Below are 19822 nucleotides of genomic sequence, written 5' to 3' on the forward strand. Positions count from 1 at the left end.
TATTCTGAATCAATGTGCAGTATGATAACCCTAATTTGAGCCATTCTGAGGGTAAATACTTACATGAGAAAATTAAAGTCAGTGAAACCACTAGAGATTCCTGGAATGGGTGTGTCAGTTGACAGAAACGATGAAAGGAGAGCGAAAGAAATAATGTCACAGACAAACACACTTCCTAGCACAATGCCTCTGTTGCAATTACAGGCACACGACGAGAGACAGAGATGCTTTTCATCTGCGTCTCTATATGTCACCCTTACACAACAGCCCTATTCCACAGTTCCACACAAACACAACCCACACATACAGCATACACAAAAAGAATACAAATACACCCAACTGAAGGACAGATTTTTACCAGTTTCTTTTTTATAGTTATATTTCTACACTCTACACTCACTCTTTCAGCAGCAGAGAAGGAGGTGGTGGCTGATTGGCTGAGGGGAAGCTTTACCATGTGGCCCGGTCATAGATCACAGCAGTGGGGGTGTTTCTTGGACCACGGGGGCGACAGACATGTTTGATCTCGACTTTGTCTTATATAGATGTCAGCGTGACCTCACCGCTGGGTGGGGATACGCAAACCTCCGCCTTTCTCTTTTTGTCTCAATCCTTTTTCACTCTCCATGTTTTCCCTCTCCTTCTCTTCCACCAGTAGCTGCCCTCTCTTGGCAGGACGTGACCCGCCCAGCTCGCGCCCACTCCATAAATCAGGAGCTACGTCTCCCATCGCCGCACTTAAAAAGAAGAAGCCGGGGACTCTGCCTCTCTTTGCTGTGCCCCGAGAGGCCACTTCCTCCCACTGAACCGGAGCCAAGAGTTTAAACATATGCTTGTGTGCAGCGTTTTCTGACACCCGCAGGCACAAAGTGACGCGCCGAATGCAGAGGTGTCTGTCTCCATAGCAGCACCAAAGAGCACGTTGGGCAGAGCATGTACTTACACGCTAGGAAAAGCATCTCCCTTTGATATTTACATACACTCCAATGCCAAATCACAATAGGCTAGTGTGTGCTGCTATGTCGGCGTGAACGGAAACAGATACTGTAGTAGTGGATCACTTAGTTGTGAGATTTGTGGACAGAGATTGAGATTGAGTGAGTTGAGAAGAAAAGACAACATAGAAAACCGCACAGATTAAGGCTTCCAAAAAATGTCCTAATTAAATTAAAAACTGTTTAATCCAAATTCCAAGGGTTTAATAACTGCTATTAATCCTTAAACTCAAGTAGCAGTAGAAGCAGTGACTAGAAAAGGTCAGAGTCTCAAAAGCATCCCTGGTGGTCTGAAATATTTCCTTTACTTAGGGCCAACATGCTTGTGTAATTATACCAGCCACTTTAGGCTTTCACTTAATTAAAACACTAGCCAGTGTACCACAAGGTGTAAAAACTTCAAAAGCATTCCAGGTTTGTGATTCTATATGGTACCTGGGCCCCTCACCAGGCCGGGGGGTGAGGGGCAGCTGCGTTGTTTTTATGGCAAGAAGGCTTCCAGAGGCACAGAATGCTAATAATACCACGGCTGGAGAGAGTAGGCCGGAGTCCAGCATATCTAACTCTATGTGCCAGTCATGGCGCTGGTGCCAGGCCTGTTACTCACAGTCTGATTCATTCCACAGAAGCCTGTACACTTGGGACTGTCCTTAAGCACATGTGGAGGAGTCCTGCTCCTGACTTTGCATGAATCTGCCAGCTAGAGTTCACAGTCCTCAGTCATAATCCATAATGATCCAAAGAAGTGCTCCCATTGAAACTACCACTCTCATCACCATACTTCAACATGAGTTATGGATTCTCCATTTCTAATGCTGCAATTCGCAGACCTTTCCACACCTCAGTAATAAAATGAAGTCTGTCTCACTGTCTTTTCACTCAGCGCACTCTCTCTTTCTATTGCTCACATGCGCATACAAAAGTCGTAGTGTGTCAGAGAGGCAGGCTACGGCCAGTTGAGGGTCAGTTGACCTGGCAGTATGCTGCAAATGAGAGCAAATTTGGCGTGCTGTCACAGACAAAATGGCAGAATTGAGACCAAAAAGAGATATTTGGCTTCAGTTGTTATATTATACACAGGATGTCTGACCTGTCAAAATTTTTACTGATGTTTACTTTGTGCCTGCTCCCAGCATGACTGCAGGTGAATGCATGGATGCCACTAAATGAACACACCTGGATGTGCAATAAGGTATTAGAAAGTACAGTACACACTGTAATATCCAGTTACATGATACTACTCCCTAAAATCCAGGAGGGCAGAGTTCTCCAGAGCAGGATTATATAAACAGGTTAAGGGCCCTAACATGCAGGATAATATAGCTGGAAAACCTATGCAAAGTGCAATATTCTTTGCATTTTTCCAATCCCCAAAGGCTTTTCTAGATTTTTCAAGTGCTCTGCGTAAAAATAAAATGATCTTGGATTAGGCATCTACAGGGATATTAGTGTAGCAGGGGGAAAAAAATCGAGAGCTTGAGCTATGAACAGAGCTTGTTGTGATGTGATGCTGGGGGCAGGCCAAGACGCTCAGTACCTACCACCACACAGGGATATATCAGGCTCATGGATGTCGTCCATTCTCTGTTTAGCCTAAGGGCTAAGCCCTCTGTCTGCTCAACTTGTCACTGGATCACCTTTCATCAACTTTCACCCTGCTGGAAACTTTAGGACCACACGTATCCAAAAACTATAAAAGGCTGCTGGGTAGACAGACCAAATATATTTGTGTGTCTCGTGAGTGTGTGTTTGTGTGGCTGCTGAAGCTGAAATCAAACATACATTCAAGAGATGTCCATTGTCCCTGTGAAAACCCTTGTTTAAGCAATGACTAATTTAAGAGAGTGGCACAGTAGGACTGAACATGTACGTCACAAAAAAAATTTAAATGGATCAAAGTGGGGTGTTTGTTGCATGTTTAATCCAATGATAACTATTTGTTACAACACTGTGTGGCACAATGCAGATGGGCTTTAAGCTTGGACCAATGGATGAATGTGATGTAAATAAAATGAGCCACTCATTTGAAAAAATACCATGGAGCAAAAGAAAGAGGAATCAACTCCTCTACATGCATACGTTGGAGCAATGAGGAAACTGTATTCTCCAATGCAGATGAATGACTCTCCTACGCAAAGCAACAACATTAGCGCCACGATGCACAGCTCCTTGAACAAAAGTTACTTTATGTTTGAGCACACAAACACATACGTACACTACACAGAGTACATGCCACACACAGGCCGAGAGGCGGTGACACACTCCCCGCCTTGTGCAACTCCCTGCTCCTAATTGTTTTTCAGGATGACACACATCTGGAGTTGGGTTTTGACATTTATTCTAAACACATAACGCTCAGCTTATTGCGTTAATCTCGGACCCTTAAAAAGTTGCTATGCCATTATTGTGAAAACTGGTCTTTTGTGTTTGAGCCCTCAAACTGAATTATGACCTTCAATCCAGTTCAGATAAAGCTTTGTAAACAGAAAAATGTTAAAAGCATTTTTGGAATGTAAATATTTCAAAACAACCATTCAGATTGAAATTCAGCTATTGTATTATTTCTAAACAGGAAGTTAGTTTGATGCATTGAAGAGGAGACAAAGAAGAAGAAAAAAAAATAGCACAAAACCATGTATAGTAAATGAAACATAGAGTACAAAAGGCAACGGGAACAAAAGTGCTGTCTTCATAGACACATCAGGAACAAATAAGAAGGAACAAAAGACTTCCTAGTTTTGTTGACTGAAATGAAGAAAACAGAACAGGGCTTCTACTAATGTAGTATTTGGATATATGAAAATGAATGTGGCTCTCCTTCCACAGAGCCACGTTAATGTATTTAAATTGCATCTTTTTTTAATGTTTCTCCCTCCCTATCACTCCAAGGCATCATTCCTGGCCACTGAAAACTGATACTTTCAATGTGTGTCCATACTGTAGCTACAAGCATAAACAGCATATAAACAGAAAAGCTTGCGGTCCTCTCTATTACCGGCTGAGCAAACAACAGAGAAAGTCAAAGTAAGACGAAGTTCCAGGGGTTTTCCTAAACAGGAGCATCGGTGTCATTACCCCACACATAGGCTGAGGAAGGGAGAAAGAAAGAAAATGGTTGGAAGATAATACCATATATTATGCAGGGAGGTAGGTGGGTGGAATGCAAAAACAAGCTTTTTACAAGCAAGTACATGTCTGGTCTGGGAAAGTGCTAGCAACAGTACATATAGGACAAAACAGCGTATCACTGCCAGGAAGAGCTGAGACACGGACCTCAACACTGCAAATACAGAAGCGCTGACTCCTGTGTTTTTCACCATATCATGGTGGAACAGAGGATTTCGACTTACTCATCAACAGCAAGTCACGGCATTTTCTAACCACATCATAGTTAAAACAGAGAGGTGTGACAGAACAAAAGCTAAAGCCACGGTGTGGGTCCACAGGGGACAGGCTAAGCCGGGTGAGCCGTAAATGAGTGAGTAATAAAAAATGAATGAGAATGGGCGGCGTTTACACGCAGGCCGTGAGCCAGTGTCCTGACGCACACTCAAGTGCAAACAAGTCCTGCAAGCCTCATCTTTATAACTGATGCACTAATGGGAGTGGGTGGGGGTTGGCGTTGGATGTTGAGGGCCAGTCCAGACTGGGACTTCAAAAGGCCCCGCTGGACGCTTATCAACAAATGTGCTCTCATCAGACACTAGAGGATGGGACAGATGAAAGGAGCACTAATGCACCTCCACCCCCATCAAGCCACTCATTCTGCTCCATCAGCAGCAGACCTGAGGAGCCAGGCTGCCATAGGAGGACGCGTTGTTTTGAAACACGTAGACAAAAACACACGTATGAACGGCAGGGGGTCAATGAGTCCTTCGAGTCAGAAAGCAAACTCATCACTGAATCGCAGATACTTCAGCAATCATTCTTAACTGCAACTGTGATGTGACATCATTATGCCATGTTAACATTTTATGCAATTCTGTTTCATTCAAATGCAAATTATAAAATAAAAAAGTAAAAACAAGTTGAAGTTAAGTTAAAAAAAAAAATCAACTGATAAAACAATAACAACTGAAGGTTCAGTTTGACAGCAGTGTTCGACACATCTAGTTTCCCAACAGCTGATCACATTTCATCCACTGATGAAAACTGTGTGATACAGTTAGCTAGTAAGTCAACAGTAAATTGGGATCGTATTGTCAAACTATTAGTTGTCCATACTCTGGTCCACTTGGTCAAATTACTGTTTATGAGATAAAGAATTAACTTTCATGCTTTGCAAAAAAAAACACATTTTCTTATTTGGCTCTAGTAGTATTTGGCTATACAGGTAGTTTTGGTTGGTTATATAAAGCTTTGTAATATAATTGCTATATTGTAATACATATAAATATTGGAAAAATCTCATTATAGCATCATTATATATGTTTCAACCACACTGCCAACCCCTAGCGTAGATGACAAATCTCTCTGATGATCTCATTATAGGTCAGCACTGTGCTGTCATGCAGGTACCCTGTGGGGTTATGGGAAAACAGTGACAAAACTGTCCTGTCACCTTGCCTTACCCTATCTGCCACCATAGAGTCACAATAATCTTTAATGTCCTGTGAGTCTAAAGCAAATTTAGCGAGGATGAATGAGGATAGTGGCAGCTCCCAGGTGACGCGGCCTTTCCCTCCCTCCAAGCAGCAGGCGGAGATAGAGCTGCAGTGGGGAGCTCCAGAGACCTCTATATTTATCTGACACAGTAACAAGCCACTGTCTGACTGCTGCACGGTGCAGTACAGCTGTAGAGTTTCTCTTTAACCGAACGCCCTCCCGCCCTACCCGTTCCCCTCTCGGTCTCTGCTCCACTGTGGCCAGTGATGAGGGAAGCAGGGATGACCCAGCAGTATGTCATCATTTTATGAGTCGTCATGAATGAAATGACATTTATATCCATGTCTACGGGAGGAAGAAATCCACAGAATTCTGTCACTGTATCGCTCATCAGCACCGCTTCACACGCCGCTGGATTTCTCGACAGGAAGAGCCATAATTCAAAGTTGAGAGCCATATTTCATCCCGGGCCACCCTGATGCTAACAAAGCACCAACTGGTGATTGCTGTGTTGGAGTGGCCCATTGAGGCGGCCGGCCAAGGAGCTGCCGGTCTGCCAAGAGAGCCATGCCAAGAGGGGCTGGAGAAGGCAGAGGAGCCCCAAGCCACCTGTGCCCATTAGGCTGCGTGCTGACAACTGCACTGGGCCCTGGGGATCCCACCCAAACAAGCTGAGGGGAGAGAGGGAGGAAGGGGAGGCACCAGACAGGGTCAAGGTCATTTTTTTAGTCATTGACAGAAAGCAGACATAAGACAAGCCGGGCGAGCTTTATGGATTGTTGACACTGAAAGTTATATGAGGGAAGATTTGCAAAGAGCTGACATGATCAAAAACTTTGTTTGGGAGCTGATAAAAAGCCAGTCCTCATGCTGGCGAACGGGGGGAGCTTGAAGAGAGGGTTTGAGGGGAAGTATGTGTGGTTGTCACGGGCATTTAATTTAGCTGCGTAATTCATGAGATTGTCTTTGTAATTTTATGATGCCCTTTTATCTCTCAATTGTGCACATGCTCCAAAGAATAGTCGGCAAAACAACACTGGCACGCTGAGGCCTGCTTGATATCTCTTTTATAGATAGTGCGCACACAAAATCCTCTCACCAACACACACATAACACACCCATTAGCTCTATGACTCATCCTGAGCTAAGCCTCTGCAGGATACAATAACTGTCCTTCAGTTATTGTACAATAACTGCTCTGTAGTTGATATAAGACGTAGCCCTATACAAACGATATGTGTACCTGCCATCTTATTTATTTTATTTATCAAAGCCACTTGGTAACAAAGCATTGAAACAAAACACATCCCACGTCGACAAACACTGACATGCCCTCAGGAAGTGAATCTGTTTTCAAAGATACACACACATTTCAGCCATGTGTGGAGGGAAAGGTAGAGGGAGTAGATCATATCCAACCCCCCCATCCCCACCCGCCTCCTTACCACACACACACACACACACATACACACAACAGGGGAAGAAAATAGAGGAGCAGTGTTTCTGTGACCTCAGTGAACCTGACTAACTATTCTGGCAAAGCAGAATACTCTCCTCTCTCTCTGCCGTATGCCAGTGTACATCCTCACCTCTGCAGGAGAGATCTGTCAGCAGGAGATTTCTTTTTTTTCCCCGCTGTGGAATTAACCCATGCTCTCAGAGCTTACTTGCAGGCATGGCACATTATCTCCCAGGAAGAACTGCCAAGCCAGCCCAGCAGTGAGTAAATGGCTGCTCTGGCCCAGGCTATATGGAGGGATAGAGAGCTGGGGCAGGCAGGCAGACAGAGGCACGGCTCAGGCGCCAAGGGCAGGCACAGGCAGCAGGCGTGGGCACTCATGTCTCTCACTTCTCTGAGAGGCGTCACTAAGAGGCGGAGATAGCCCTCATCCTTCCTGCCATTTAGCGCAGGAGTGAGGGGAACCTACCACAGAGCCAGGGGGCCCCACGGCTCTGTGAGAGGAAGTCATAGTATTCACGCAGATTTATGAATGAGTGGTGAGAGCAAAGGATGAGTCACAGCTTCCGAGCCACACAGCCAGAAGGCAGCAGGCAGCCTATCACCAGAGGCACTGGGTGGCTCAAATAGGCATCAAGCAGGCTGGAAACACACTACACACTGCGATGACACTTACACAGGCACGCATACGCACACACACATACACACACACACACTGACAAACACAGCGGGCACAGTCACAGTGGGCACACACAACCTGGGCACAAGTTGAGGAAAATTTGTCAACGAAGAGAGATGGCACGTGAGAGAGGAGATGTAGTGTGGAGTGTGGAGTGTATGTGTGTGTGCATGAGTGCCTGTGTGTTTGGATGTGAGCGCAAGTGTGTCAGTCAGTCTCTTTGGAGGCTAGCAGCATGACACACAGGTCCTATTTTGGTCAATCAAGTCTATGAGAGGAAACCTAGGAAAAGAGGCCAATCTGTCAGCGCTTTGAGAGGAGTGCTTTGTAGGCCACAGAGGACAGGAGTCGGATAAACTCACAGCGTTGGCCATCAATGGACAATAAGGCCTGCTGTTCATACATGGACAATAACACACTGTATAAGCATGTCATCATGAATGAACTTTGCTAACTTACAATCAAATTGAAATTATGCCGAGAAAGACACTGTTGTTGACATTAAAAGTTAGCAATAGCAGCCGACACGTGTCTGTGGCTTTTCATGAGTTTCACCACACTCAAGCTCAAGCAGTGAAGCAAATATAATATGTTACAATTTTGCGTTTGGGAGGAACTCAAAACAAATTAAAGCGTGAGGCAAAAAGAATTCCACTCTGACCAATCACACTCGCCACTCGTGCTCCAGGCCTCTCAGAAGTCCAAAGGCAACCAATAAAACCAATTGAGCAGAAAAACTATTTGTAACCAAACAGAGTTTTTCCCCTCGCTTTAAGAGGGCTCAGGTTCTGGGTACTCAGTGAAGAAGGTCTCTGTTTCGGGCGAATGTGCTAACATCGGCTGCTAACAGTTCCCCGAGAATGACATTTATGAATGTGACCTAGATGGGAGAAAATGTGGCAAAGGCCAGGAGAGAGAAGGAGAGGGAGAAGAAGGGAGGGAGGGTGCAGGGATGTAGATGGAATGTACTTACACAGAAAAACACACACACCAGCATAAAGCTGCAATCACGTATGCATAGTTTTCTAATATTTATATTAAAATTGATTGCAAATGATTGTGATTTACACGCTATTAGACCTTAGACATATCTACTATAGATAGATAGATATAGTGTAGCATGTACTTTGTACTAATACAACTAAATTTCACTCACATATCAGTCAACTAACACTCCTTAAGCCCTTTTTTGCTGAGAGTTAGATAGGTAGATGGATACCACTTTCATATTTATCCATTAAATAGCTACTGCTAGCAAACAGTTAGCTTAGCTTAGCATAAAGACGAGAGACAAAGGAAGGGGGAAACTGCTAGCCTAGCTGGGTTTCACGCGGTGTTAAAATGTTGTAGCTTTAATGTAGAAAATATAAAACCGCTAATATGATTTGCTAATTTAGTATATTTAAAATGGTAGTACAGTCATAATCTACCAGTACACCTATTAAGTGACTTAGATGACCTGACTTAGATCTGGACATCAAATTGTGTCAACAATATTGTGGCAAATCAATAACTGATGATATCATAGATATAAAGCTTTTACCACTGAAAGGGCAGCAGTAAAGGAATGACAAGAGAAACTGTTGTGTCTACAAACACACACGTCTCTTGCCCTTGCACCATTGTTTAAGAAGGCAGAAGCATCTGAGACCACAAAGACAATGAAGGGCGGCTGTGAAGGGAGCATTGTCTGCTTTCTCTAATGTATTTATTTCAATGGCACCATGGAGTTGTAACTGTGAATCAATAGTCCCCAGTACCCTGGGGAAATAAAAGAGACAAGAGTATGCACACACGCACGCACGCACACACACACACACACGCACACAGACAGCGCCAGTGGGGCCAGAGTTAACTGAACAGGACGACTGTGTCTCACATGTTGAGTACATCCTCCTGAAGTTACCTACAAGACCTACACCACACGCAGGGTCCGTCAGCAGTAATGTGTTGAAATGCTGGGCTGTCACCAGGCACAGCCCCGGGAAGCTGCATTGACCCTGGGAACAGAAAGAAAATCCAAGCCCTGTAGTGGAGAGGATGATGGCTCCGATTATTCCATCTTTAGTCTGGCTGGTTGTGGGAGGGCAGGAATGAATGAGTCTGATCGACATGAGTGGCATCTCTTTGGCACTACCACTGGCACGCTGCCTAAGCTTTGTACAAAATGGAGCAGAGCGCGGGCGAGCAGTTCATGCCGGGTGGAAACAGCGGATGTATGGGCACTGAGTCATGGTGCTGAGTGTGCCCCCAGGAAAGCACCGGACTCTCAAGACTGGAATTTGAGCTCTTTTCTGCTTCCTGTCCCTATAACCGCAGGACTTTGATAAGCTTCAGAAAGGCCATTAAATATTTAAAAGCTTCCTCATGTCTGCTGATTGATGTTGGTTAAACAAAAACGACTGACAGATGATCATATGAACTCAGCCCACCTTGGAGCAGAACAGCCTCAAGATAAACACAAAATTGACCACACCCATGTCAGTATCATCACTATCGTCAATTGAACTCCTCCTTACTTCCAACAAATAGTCTCCGTATGGCTCTGCACATGCAGTGTGCACGTACGGCCTGTGCTGCGTATTTCCCCCCCTCTTCATCCCCTCACAACTGCAATGACTAAGCCAGCAGGAATTTCTACCTTATATACTTAAAGGGGCAGTCTCATTTCACCCAACTTAACATACACGCCTTATGCCTAAAGTATCAATAAATCTAGCTCTTAGCCAGCACAAAGGGAGCATAATTTTTGCACAGTTTCGATCTTTCTACAACTAATCTTGACAAGAAGAAGTATGAGCTATGTGGTAGCTCTGGAAATCAATTTACAAAAGCCTCTGAGGGAAAGGGGGGATTTGCATTCTGTTTTCTCTCCGATTAATTTATATTTTCTTGTCAATAAGTTTTTGATTACATAAATTAGCATAGAGATCCAGGAAAACAACCAGCAGCGAAAAGGAAAACGCTGCAAAATATCTGTTATCAATTAGTTGGCATGGAACTGTACCATTTTAAAAGATAGGAAATACAGTACACAATATCACAAGGCCTATGTCGAGATAAAACCAGCAATGAATTAATGCTGTTAACAAGTATAGTGTGTGTAGCCAAAGCCCGTCACAGCTTATTCCTAAGTGCCAAAGATCTTCTATACGTGCACTTCCACAGTGTAAGGAAGTCAGAAAATACTCAGACACACACGAGCAAAGTGTTGGTTTTAATGTTGTTGAATATTGAATATCGCCAGCCTTCCAGAAATGATCAAGAAAAGCGTAGAAATCTTTAACAGCTGCAGTATATGATTCTGTGCGCCCGTCAGCTGCATCTTCTAAAAGAGACTGTTCTCCGCTGCCATAAAGTGGGCTTAGGTCAGAGCACTAAGACCAGAGATATCAAGTGGGTCTCTGGCAAGGAGGGAGTAAACATATTATCAAATGCAAAAGTCTCCCAGGCCAGCGGAGAGAGCTCTCCCAACTGCCAGGGCTCCAAAATGCTTTCGCTCTGCTGAGTTTCTTCTGGGTTCAGTACAAGGACACACAGTGCACAGACTGTCTGCGGCATAACAGGACAGCAGGTCTCCTTACGTCAAATTTCACCTTACATCAGTATAGCACAGATGCTAAAATGAAACCTGACAACACACCGCTTTCACCCCAGTTACACTTCAGGTTTTTGTTGTTGTTGTTGTTGTTGTTCAAAAAGCAAAGACATTTTCAGTATGTGGACATTTTTATTCATTAAACATTAAAAAGCAGACTTGGTTTCGCACATTTGTCTTTCAACATCAAAATCCAACACTGGGGGACATTATGTTCCTTAAATCCTGACAGCATGAGGAAATTCAGGCTGAAAAACCGGAACCAGAATGCCTGCAAGGCTGAGCATACCTTAAGTTAATATTCTATCACATAAAGGAGACACAAGCTATGTGAGGGCTAGCAAGTGAGAAAGTGTGAGCCTCCCCGTGGAGCTATTAAGACTAACCTGCCCTGAGACTGGGCAGGGAAACAGCAGCTTGCTTTTCTGCTCGTCTGCCTAATTGTAAAAGCCTCTTGTCTATCTGGCTTTGGCTCAGCTCCAGGGGGTGGAAGGCAGGCCTGTCTGCAGCAAACACAGAGACCTGAGGAGGCTATTTGAAATGGGCCAAACACTTTTTAGTCACAGGACACCCCCCACACCCCACCCCACCCCAAACTCAAAGCAAACAGCGTGCAATGTCAAAGGATCCAGGGCCAGGCCAAACAAGCGGGTTGGCCACAACCACTGTAGTGATGAGAGAATCCCTCCAACAAGTAAACAGCAAAGAGATATCTGACAGCCAGAGCTGTTAACAGCCCCTGATAAGCCCCGCAGAATAGAGCGAGGTGAAAATAGAGGAGGAAACACCAGCAAGAACAACTGACAAGGACAATCAGAGATGAGATCCAGGTTGAGGCTAAGCGAAGTGGAGAACGCCAGCGAGGAAAAAAACAGGCAGACAGTGCAAAGTATGAGGAGGGGAAAGCAGCGGCAGCAAGAGCCGGGGGAGAATTTACGAGAAAACATGGGGGGTGAGGGGAAAGGGGGGAGGAGGAGGAGGAGGAGGAGAGGAGGACGAAAAACAAGGGGAGGGATGGGCATTTTTTCAACCCCTCCACGCACTGTGCTGTAGCAAGAGCTTGCCATTAAGCTTGTATACTTGACATTTGCCTGACATTTCCCCCTTGGTGCGCCCCCGCGTACGTCTCCTCAGTCAGGGTCTCTCTTCACATCGCTGCCCGCCACTAAAAAGCAGCCCCCGAACCTCAAACTCTCCACTCTGCACTTCCCTACACCATCACTCCCACTTACTTCAACATCCAACCACAAGCACTAGGCATTAACCTGGCTTATTCTGCCTGCCATCGTATTTACATCCACCTCTAAGGAGACCTCATCTAATACACCCCAGACAGTATCTGGTGAGTGGACAAACATATGGAAAGAGGATTTTTTGTTGTTGTTGTTGTTGCTCCATGAAGCACTAGAAGGCCCAGAGGCTACAGTAGTGTGCTAGGCAGACAGCACTCCCTCCTCATGTAGTGTAATTAAAGAGGAGACCAGGCCGTATTGACTAGAAAACCACTGCATGCCCTTGAAGGAACATCTGTACTGGAGAAAAACAAGGCAATTATGCAGAGGGGTGGAGGGAGGAGAGAGGAATCTTAAGCAGGAAGGAGAGACATCAAGCTTTAGAAAAAAAAAGAAATAACAAAGACAGGGTGAGAAATGTTATCTGTGCACGAAGCCTGGAATACTAAGACACATCACAGAATTGCTCTAGCTTCATTGTGGCCTATTATTGCCTCAGTAACTCCTCCTTTTCTCCCTACTGTGTAGCTCTCTGAAGCCTTTATCTGCAGCCTTGAGACCTCAAGGCCCTCCAGATGAATGCGTTTACCCTGACCTCGGCCTGGGCCTCCGAGAGAAGTGAACTGGCTCAAACAATACTCCTGCTCAGCCTCTCAAGTCAGACGCATGAGAACAAGACTGAAAAACACTACACAGTATCTACTGTGGGATGTGACTAGAAGGTCACTGCACACACTACGTGCTTTCACAATGTAGCATTTTGTAAATATATACATTTAGGAGACTTTTGTTGTGTTTTTCTTTTCTTTTTTTTAACAAAGGTATTCATATAAAACCACAACAAATCTTTTACTTCACACTGGCAATTGAGTATGGATCAAGCAATCGATAACAGCGAGCGCCGAGCTCCGGCAGGTCAGAATAAACAGAGGCGCAGCGATAAACACCATAGCTTTTCTACAGAGACAGACATGGTCACTAGGGAAAAGACGCAAGCTTGATTTCCACTATTTGTTCTGAGGGTCCCTGGGGGTGAGGGAGGGTGGTGTTTGAGACTCACAACTGACCATGGGAGCCGTACACAGGTCTTCTATAGAAACCACCCGGAGGAATATTTTCCCACCATTATCTAACACAGATGAGAGAACGGGAGGAGTCTGAGACAAGCCCTCTGTGCCATATCAAGAGTTGACCTCATCCAAGAGATAAAAAAAACAATGTGTATCTTTTATTTACTCCTTTGAGTTATGGTGCAGCATGAATTATTCAGAGTCCAGAGAGAGGGAAATACATGTGGCCAGTATCCCTCAGGTGCCAGTGTGTTAATAGTCTGTATGCAAAATAAACAAATAAAGGGAAATAGCACACAACACCTAAGCTGGGGCACCACTTCGCCTCCATGTAAACTGCATCAGTGTCTGCTAACTATGAGAACAAAGAAGCAACAAGATAGTTGTTCTATTACGTCTTGATATTAGCATCTAAAAGGCCTTTCAGTGACAATTTCTACAGATAAACCAGGAAAACCTAGATTATCTAATTGAAGCAGTATTAATGCACTTTAATTCTTTTAAAGATACATTAATTGAGCTTAAGTGTTTTTGTATTTAAAGATATTCCTATAATAGCCTTTTCTGAATTTTTGTGTCTCGACTGCGGAGATAAAGCATTTTGCATTATTTTTAGGTGTGGCCTGTAAAGGAATTTGAGCCTCTGATAAAAACATCAATGGAGCCTTTCACATTTGAAGAATAATGTATGTGACCCTGCCTGCATCCTTGAAAAATTATTCATGACCCTGCCCTCTGAAACCTTGCAGGAAAGTTAAAAATAAAGCATAGATAGCCGGAGGAAACATGCTCGAAAAAATAGCTGCCTGGAAAGCGACATGGGCGAGAAACGTGATATTTTAAAACAAGGAGAGATGTTGGGTTTTTTTTTTTTTTTTTGGTTTAATGTCAGAAAGCAGAAGAACATTTCTACCAGAAGCCTCATCGACAGCTCAGCTTAGTCTGTCTGTGTCAAACAGGCTGCGGGAGTATATTACAAAAGGTTTGAACTGCCATCTACGGTAGTTTTGAAGACAGGCATGAGACAGCCGATCTGGTCGTCCCAAAATCTAATCAAAAAGCACAAGCTGTCTCTCACTCTGAAAAAAAAAAGCAGTTAAGATATGTAAAGTTGCCACAAGCTGCTACACTCTCTTTGAGTGCTGTAGGAACAACTGAGACAAACTGAACACAAGCAACATAACTGAATTAATTCAAACCTGCAGACTGAGGGGAATTTACATTTTAATATATATAAACATATATAAATGATATGACCCTACTCTGAACCGTTTTTAAAAATGCATGACCCTACCGCGGGGCCAAAGTTAAACAAGGATGACCCTCCCCCAGATTCTTCAATATACCCCTTTTCATAAATCGCTAAAAGTCCCTAAGGCAAATATTTAACTGACATGGTCCAGACAGGTAGACTAGCTCATTTCTTGGCAGAGCGACTTTAACCTCAACTGAGTATGCCTTTCTAATACCTAGTGCTCTATATTGCAGCCATCCTTCACTCCACAAATAGCCAGATCTTAAGACAAGGTCTCTATAATGAACAGAGAGGAAATGTTTGCACTGGCCCGTGGACAATCCTACAGCCTGATGGAAAGTAAGGAAAAACACCGCATAGATTCATGGGATTTGTTCACTGGTGAAGAAATGCGCAATTTCAAAATGTTTGTGAGACTGGAAACCACCTACCTAGATCAAAGCCACATCCGCATTTACTGTACTCGTATCGCACAAACACTGCCATCATTAAAACTAATTTAGCTCAAATCACATTTGGAGCATCGCCTGCCTCAAACTGAATATGAGATAAAAAACAGAGAATCCATGTTACCTTTCTGGCACTGGTTAGAGGTCCAGCAGCGGTAGTCATAGTTGTCATTGAACGACGTCCTCTGACAAAGAGGGTTATCCTCCATGATTCCCGGACAGACATTGTCGCACTCCTTTGCCTTCTTATTCCCATTGATAACATTGTTGAGCTTGGCATCCATAATAAGAGACCAGTCCACGGAGTCCAGGTAGCAGAGCTCAGGGTTCTTCTCAATCCGCATGGCCCCACGGGTGATGTTCCTCAGGTTGTACAGGCCGATGTCCTTCAGGCTGGTCATCTCGTAGATCACAAGGGCGTAGTTGTAGAAGAGATTGCGCCCACGGATGACACTCAGGTTGGGGAAGAGCATGCTGAGGCTGTCCAGGCCCGAGACGCGAAACAGCAGCAGGTAGTCGGTGATGACGGTCAGCTTTGGGAAGCTGAGGGAGCGGAAGACCTCCTGGTTGACGTTGTTGGTCTTGTCGTTGATGAGGAGGATCTGCAGGTAGCCCTCTACTACCGTGCAGTTCTCCAGCCGCTTGAACTCACTGATCTCATTTCGGATGTCAATACTTGGACCACAAACTGGAAGAAACACAGAGAGACAACACATGAAGAAACACGTCATCCAAAAAAAAAGCATGTACAATAGAGAGCATTACAGATTTTCTTTTATATCATCAATGAATGTAACATGAGTGTTTAATGGGGAATACAGCAATGATATGTATAGATTAGCATGTAGATTACTTTTGCCAAAAGATTTTAATCCTAATAATCTTCTTGAAGCATATAATCCTGTTAGTCAAGATGGTAAGGCTGCTACTATGCTGGCAACATGTCACACATACAAATAGTATAGACTTCTGAAAAAGAGCTGCGTAGTGTTAGGACACCATGTTTCTACACTGTATAAAAGAAGTTAATGTTTGTTCTGAGTGTTCTCTCAGGGGAGGTAATTTTATTGTAACAAGGGGAGAGATTATCATCAGGGTCAGCTGGGGTGAACACATTTTTAATAAAGACTCACTGTGCAGCTGAGGAAATTGTTATTTAGTTTCAGGTTCACAAGGTAACGTGTTGGTACACCTTCCGCATCCATCACATCAGACACAAGCCTGGCATTTCTCTGTAAAAATGTTTTGTCTGTCACCTCAGATAACCCCAGCGGTTGAATAAGCCATTCCTCTGTGCTCGGAAAACAACACTTGAAACCACAGTGCCTCGAGCATCCTCCGACACCACTCACAGACAGACAGACAGACAGACAGACACACACACACACACACACACACACACACACACACACTGATACACACACAAAACATTAGCAACAAAGGCACCATTTATTATTGATGACAATCAACTCCCCTCTAATTGCCCCTATCAATTACTTCACCTGGGAATTAATGGTAAACAATATTCTCATAATGTCATTGTGCTCTAATGCAGTCAGTGGTTCCATAATCTTTTTTTTTTTTTATCAGATGTACATTCACAGGACTGTTAGATGAGCTGAGGTTCCTCGTCTTCGACACCACCCATCGAATTTTCAAATGTGTTCATCTGATCTCAGAGTAAAGTGGATGTAATTTAACACTACTAACGATAGAAAGGTGGACACTGTTACAATATTTTTTCATACAATTGAACTGCCGCTGTTCAGCTCAGTTTAATCAAGTCCACATTTGTGCCGCTTGTGGCGCAATTTTGACGTTTCAAACATTTATCCAGTATTTTTAGGTAACTAATGTAACTGCCGCTATATCAACCATTATCCACTAATGTTAGCTTTTTCATCATTTAACCATTACATCCTGTTAACTATTAACCATGAACCATTTATCCACGTCTAGCTTCTAGCTATTACCATGACTATCTAGCTATTACCCAACATATCTCATTATCTTTTAGCTATTCCAACTATTTAGCCACAGTGATGAGCTGTGTCAACATTAGGCTGTTTCAGCTGTTTGTACATGACTATTCTATATATCACTTTAGCTATCAATTTCAACCATTTACTTGTTACTTTTAACTAACTAGTTGAACCATTTATCCAGTCATTTTAGAAACTGTTTAGACTTCCCTCCTTGCTTGCTAACAAGTTTGCAACTGTTGCAATATGTAATGTTCAGGTGATTCAATATGTGGATACATTTTTTAAATCAAATCAAATTTTTTTTTTTTTTTTTATTACTTCAGCTACTTCACAATCTGTCCACATAGCTTCAAGCAACTAACTAAACAAAAAAACCTCTGAACTCCCTCAATGCATTGTGTTAAATATCTATGGAACAATGAATGATAGCAGAATGTGCAGATATAGTTGCTAACAGGTTGCATATTATTTGTTCTTTCTAAAAGAAGGTTCAACAGTCAGAACAGGAAATGCCTTGACATATAAGCTCCTTGGTTAAACCTGTTATGTTCTTACAGAGGCTTAGGACGCCGTAGCAGTGAGCGACACTGTCACAGCGGCCGTCCAATGACACAAACAGGCATGTTTTCAATAAGAGTGTTTGATCCTTGTCAAAACACTGTCTAACCATGGCTAGGGGATAAAGCAAAGAGCTAAACTCTTTCTAGTCCCAAAATAAACACTGTGCCACGAGATTGTCTCTTTAAAATAAGAAAATGGTTGTAGAAATTGCTCAAAAATGACAAACACAATCTCTCCTTGGCATATATACGTATGTGCTCTCAAAATGTCCCTGTGAGTAAATTAACTGCACTTCAGTCAAGACAAAAAAAGCCATGTTTGATGTTCTTTGTTCAAAGTAGTCTGCCAAAAATAGAAGCCACATTGTTTATGGGGATGAATGGGCTATATTTGCTCCTGTCGGGGTGTTTCACTTCTCCAAATTTAGAACGGAAACGATTACTCCAGTAGAAAATAGTATTTGCTTTCTCCAATCAACACCAATGCCCCTGGGCTCCACTTGTGAGCCATCGAGCTGCATGTCTTCTTTGTTTCATTGAGAATTTTCTTCCAGCTTCTCCAGCAGCCGGAGAGAGAGGGAGGAGGGGTGGAGCCACTCAAATACAAAGACTAATTTGTTTGTTAGTAAAGAGAAACTCTAGGCACCACTTCCTGATGAGGGCATTAATAAAATCAGGGGGTGTCTGGCCAGAGAATGGAAAGGGGGAGGGGGCAAAGAGATACTGTGGCAAAATGGAGCAATAAGGTTTCTGCCAAGCACAGCTATCAGAAGCCATACTACTGGTGTAAAACATAAAATGCTAAATGCATGAAAATGCATTTCTGGGCATTGTAAATACCAAGCACTGTGACTATAACTGAAACTGATTAATACACAAACAATGCTGGAAAAGAACGAAGAATAGGGAGAAAGGAATGAAGAATGAAAGAAAAACCTCCTCTTTGTGATTTCCTTGTTCTACTCATTAGGCATGTTAAGTACCAGGAATTCCAATCATTTCCTTGGAAAAGGATTGAGTAGGATGTTGCCTCAAACTAAGCCCCCAGGCTTCTCTGATTCTTGCCAGTCAATCCATTTGTTATGAAGGCAACAATGCTTAAATAAGATTTAGATACCAAACCCTTTATTCGTCATTACATAAACAAGAAAAAGTGTGGGGTGGGGTTTGGGTGGAGAAAACATTAAAGCCCTGACAATAATGACCTAGGAGTGATGTGAATATTTCAGCACCAGTGTCCACAGAGAGGGATAAGCCTGCACACATGTGTCTGTCTCTCCCTCCTGCCTCTCTTTGCTCTTCACACTGCTGAGTAAACACACATATCTCCACAGCGTAATGGGATCCATCGGCTCATGTTTATGATTGATAAACCTTGCCCTGGCGCCCTGTGGAAATGTCATCACGCAAACACATTCACGCACCTGCGCATGCATGCGCGCGCACACACACGGTCAAACATGACCCCCGTGTAAGTCAGTCAAATTAAGCCAAGGCTAAAGGGTACTGTTTACCTTGACTTCACATGAAATCAGATTCAGATTCTGCAAACGTACCATATATGTAAATAAACTTCATCTCAGTTTTGGCCTAACGGGAAACAGAAGATTCAAATCTGGACTTTCAGGCCACATGTCCAGCTGCTTAGCAAAAGGCCACAGACTGAGCATTCTGGGAAAGCACATAATTTTATCCTTTTCCAGACATGCAGCTGTAAACTCCAGGAACGTTATTAGGAAGATTCCTCTCTCCCATGTTTAGTTTAAGGACAGAGTTTCTGGCTTGGGACATCATTTTTGGGGTCCTAAAACTCTCGTGACCCCAGCAGTTGCAGAGTTGTCAATGTGCCATGTGAATGTCCAGGCAGGGCTGCTGATGATAATTTTACTATTATAAACTAATCTCTGATATAAAAAGGAGTCAAGCAACAAATGC

At 43.5% G+C, this 19822-nt stretch overlaps 1 protein-coding gene across 2 annotated transcripts in view; it reads right to left on the reverse strand.

Moving 5' to 3' along the window:
- Window positions 1-19822, reverse strand: part of igf1ra (insulin-like growth factor 1a receptor) — a 76043-nt gene that overhangs the window by 50049 nt on the left and 6172 nt on the right. For both annotated transcript variants that reach the window (XM_018664015.2, XM_018664014.2), the window contains exon 2: window positions 15467-16030. In XM_018664015.2, the coding sequence (XP_018519531.1) occupies window positions 15467-16030 (564 nt within the window). The remainder of the gene's footprint in view (window positions 1-15466; window positions 16031-19822) is intronic.

Source organism: Lates calcarifer, linkage group LG10 (assembly GCF_001640805.2).
Source record: "Lates calcarifer isolate ASB-BC8 linkage group LG10, TLL_Latcal_v3, whole genome shotgun sequence".
Classification (NCBI taxonomy): domain Eukaryota; kingdom Metazoa; phylum Chordata; class Actinopteri; family Centropomidae; genus Lates; species Lates calcarifer.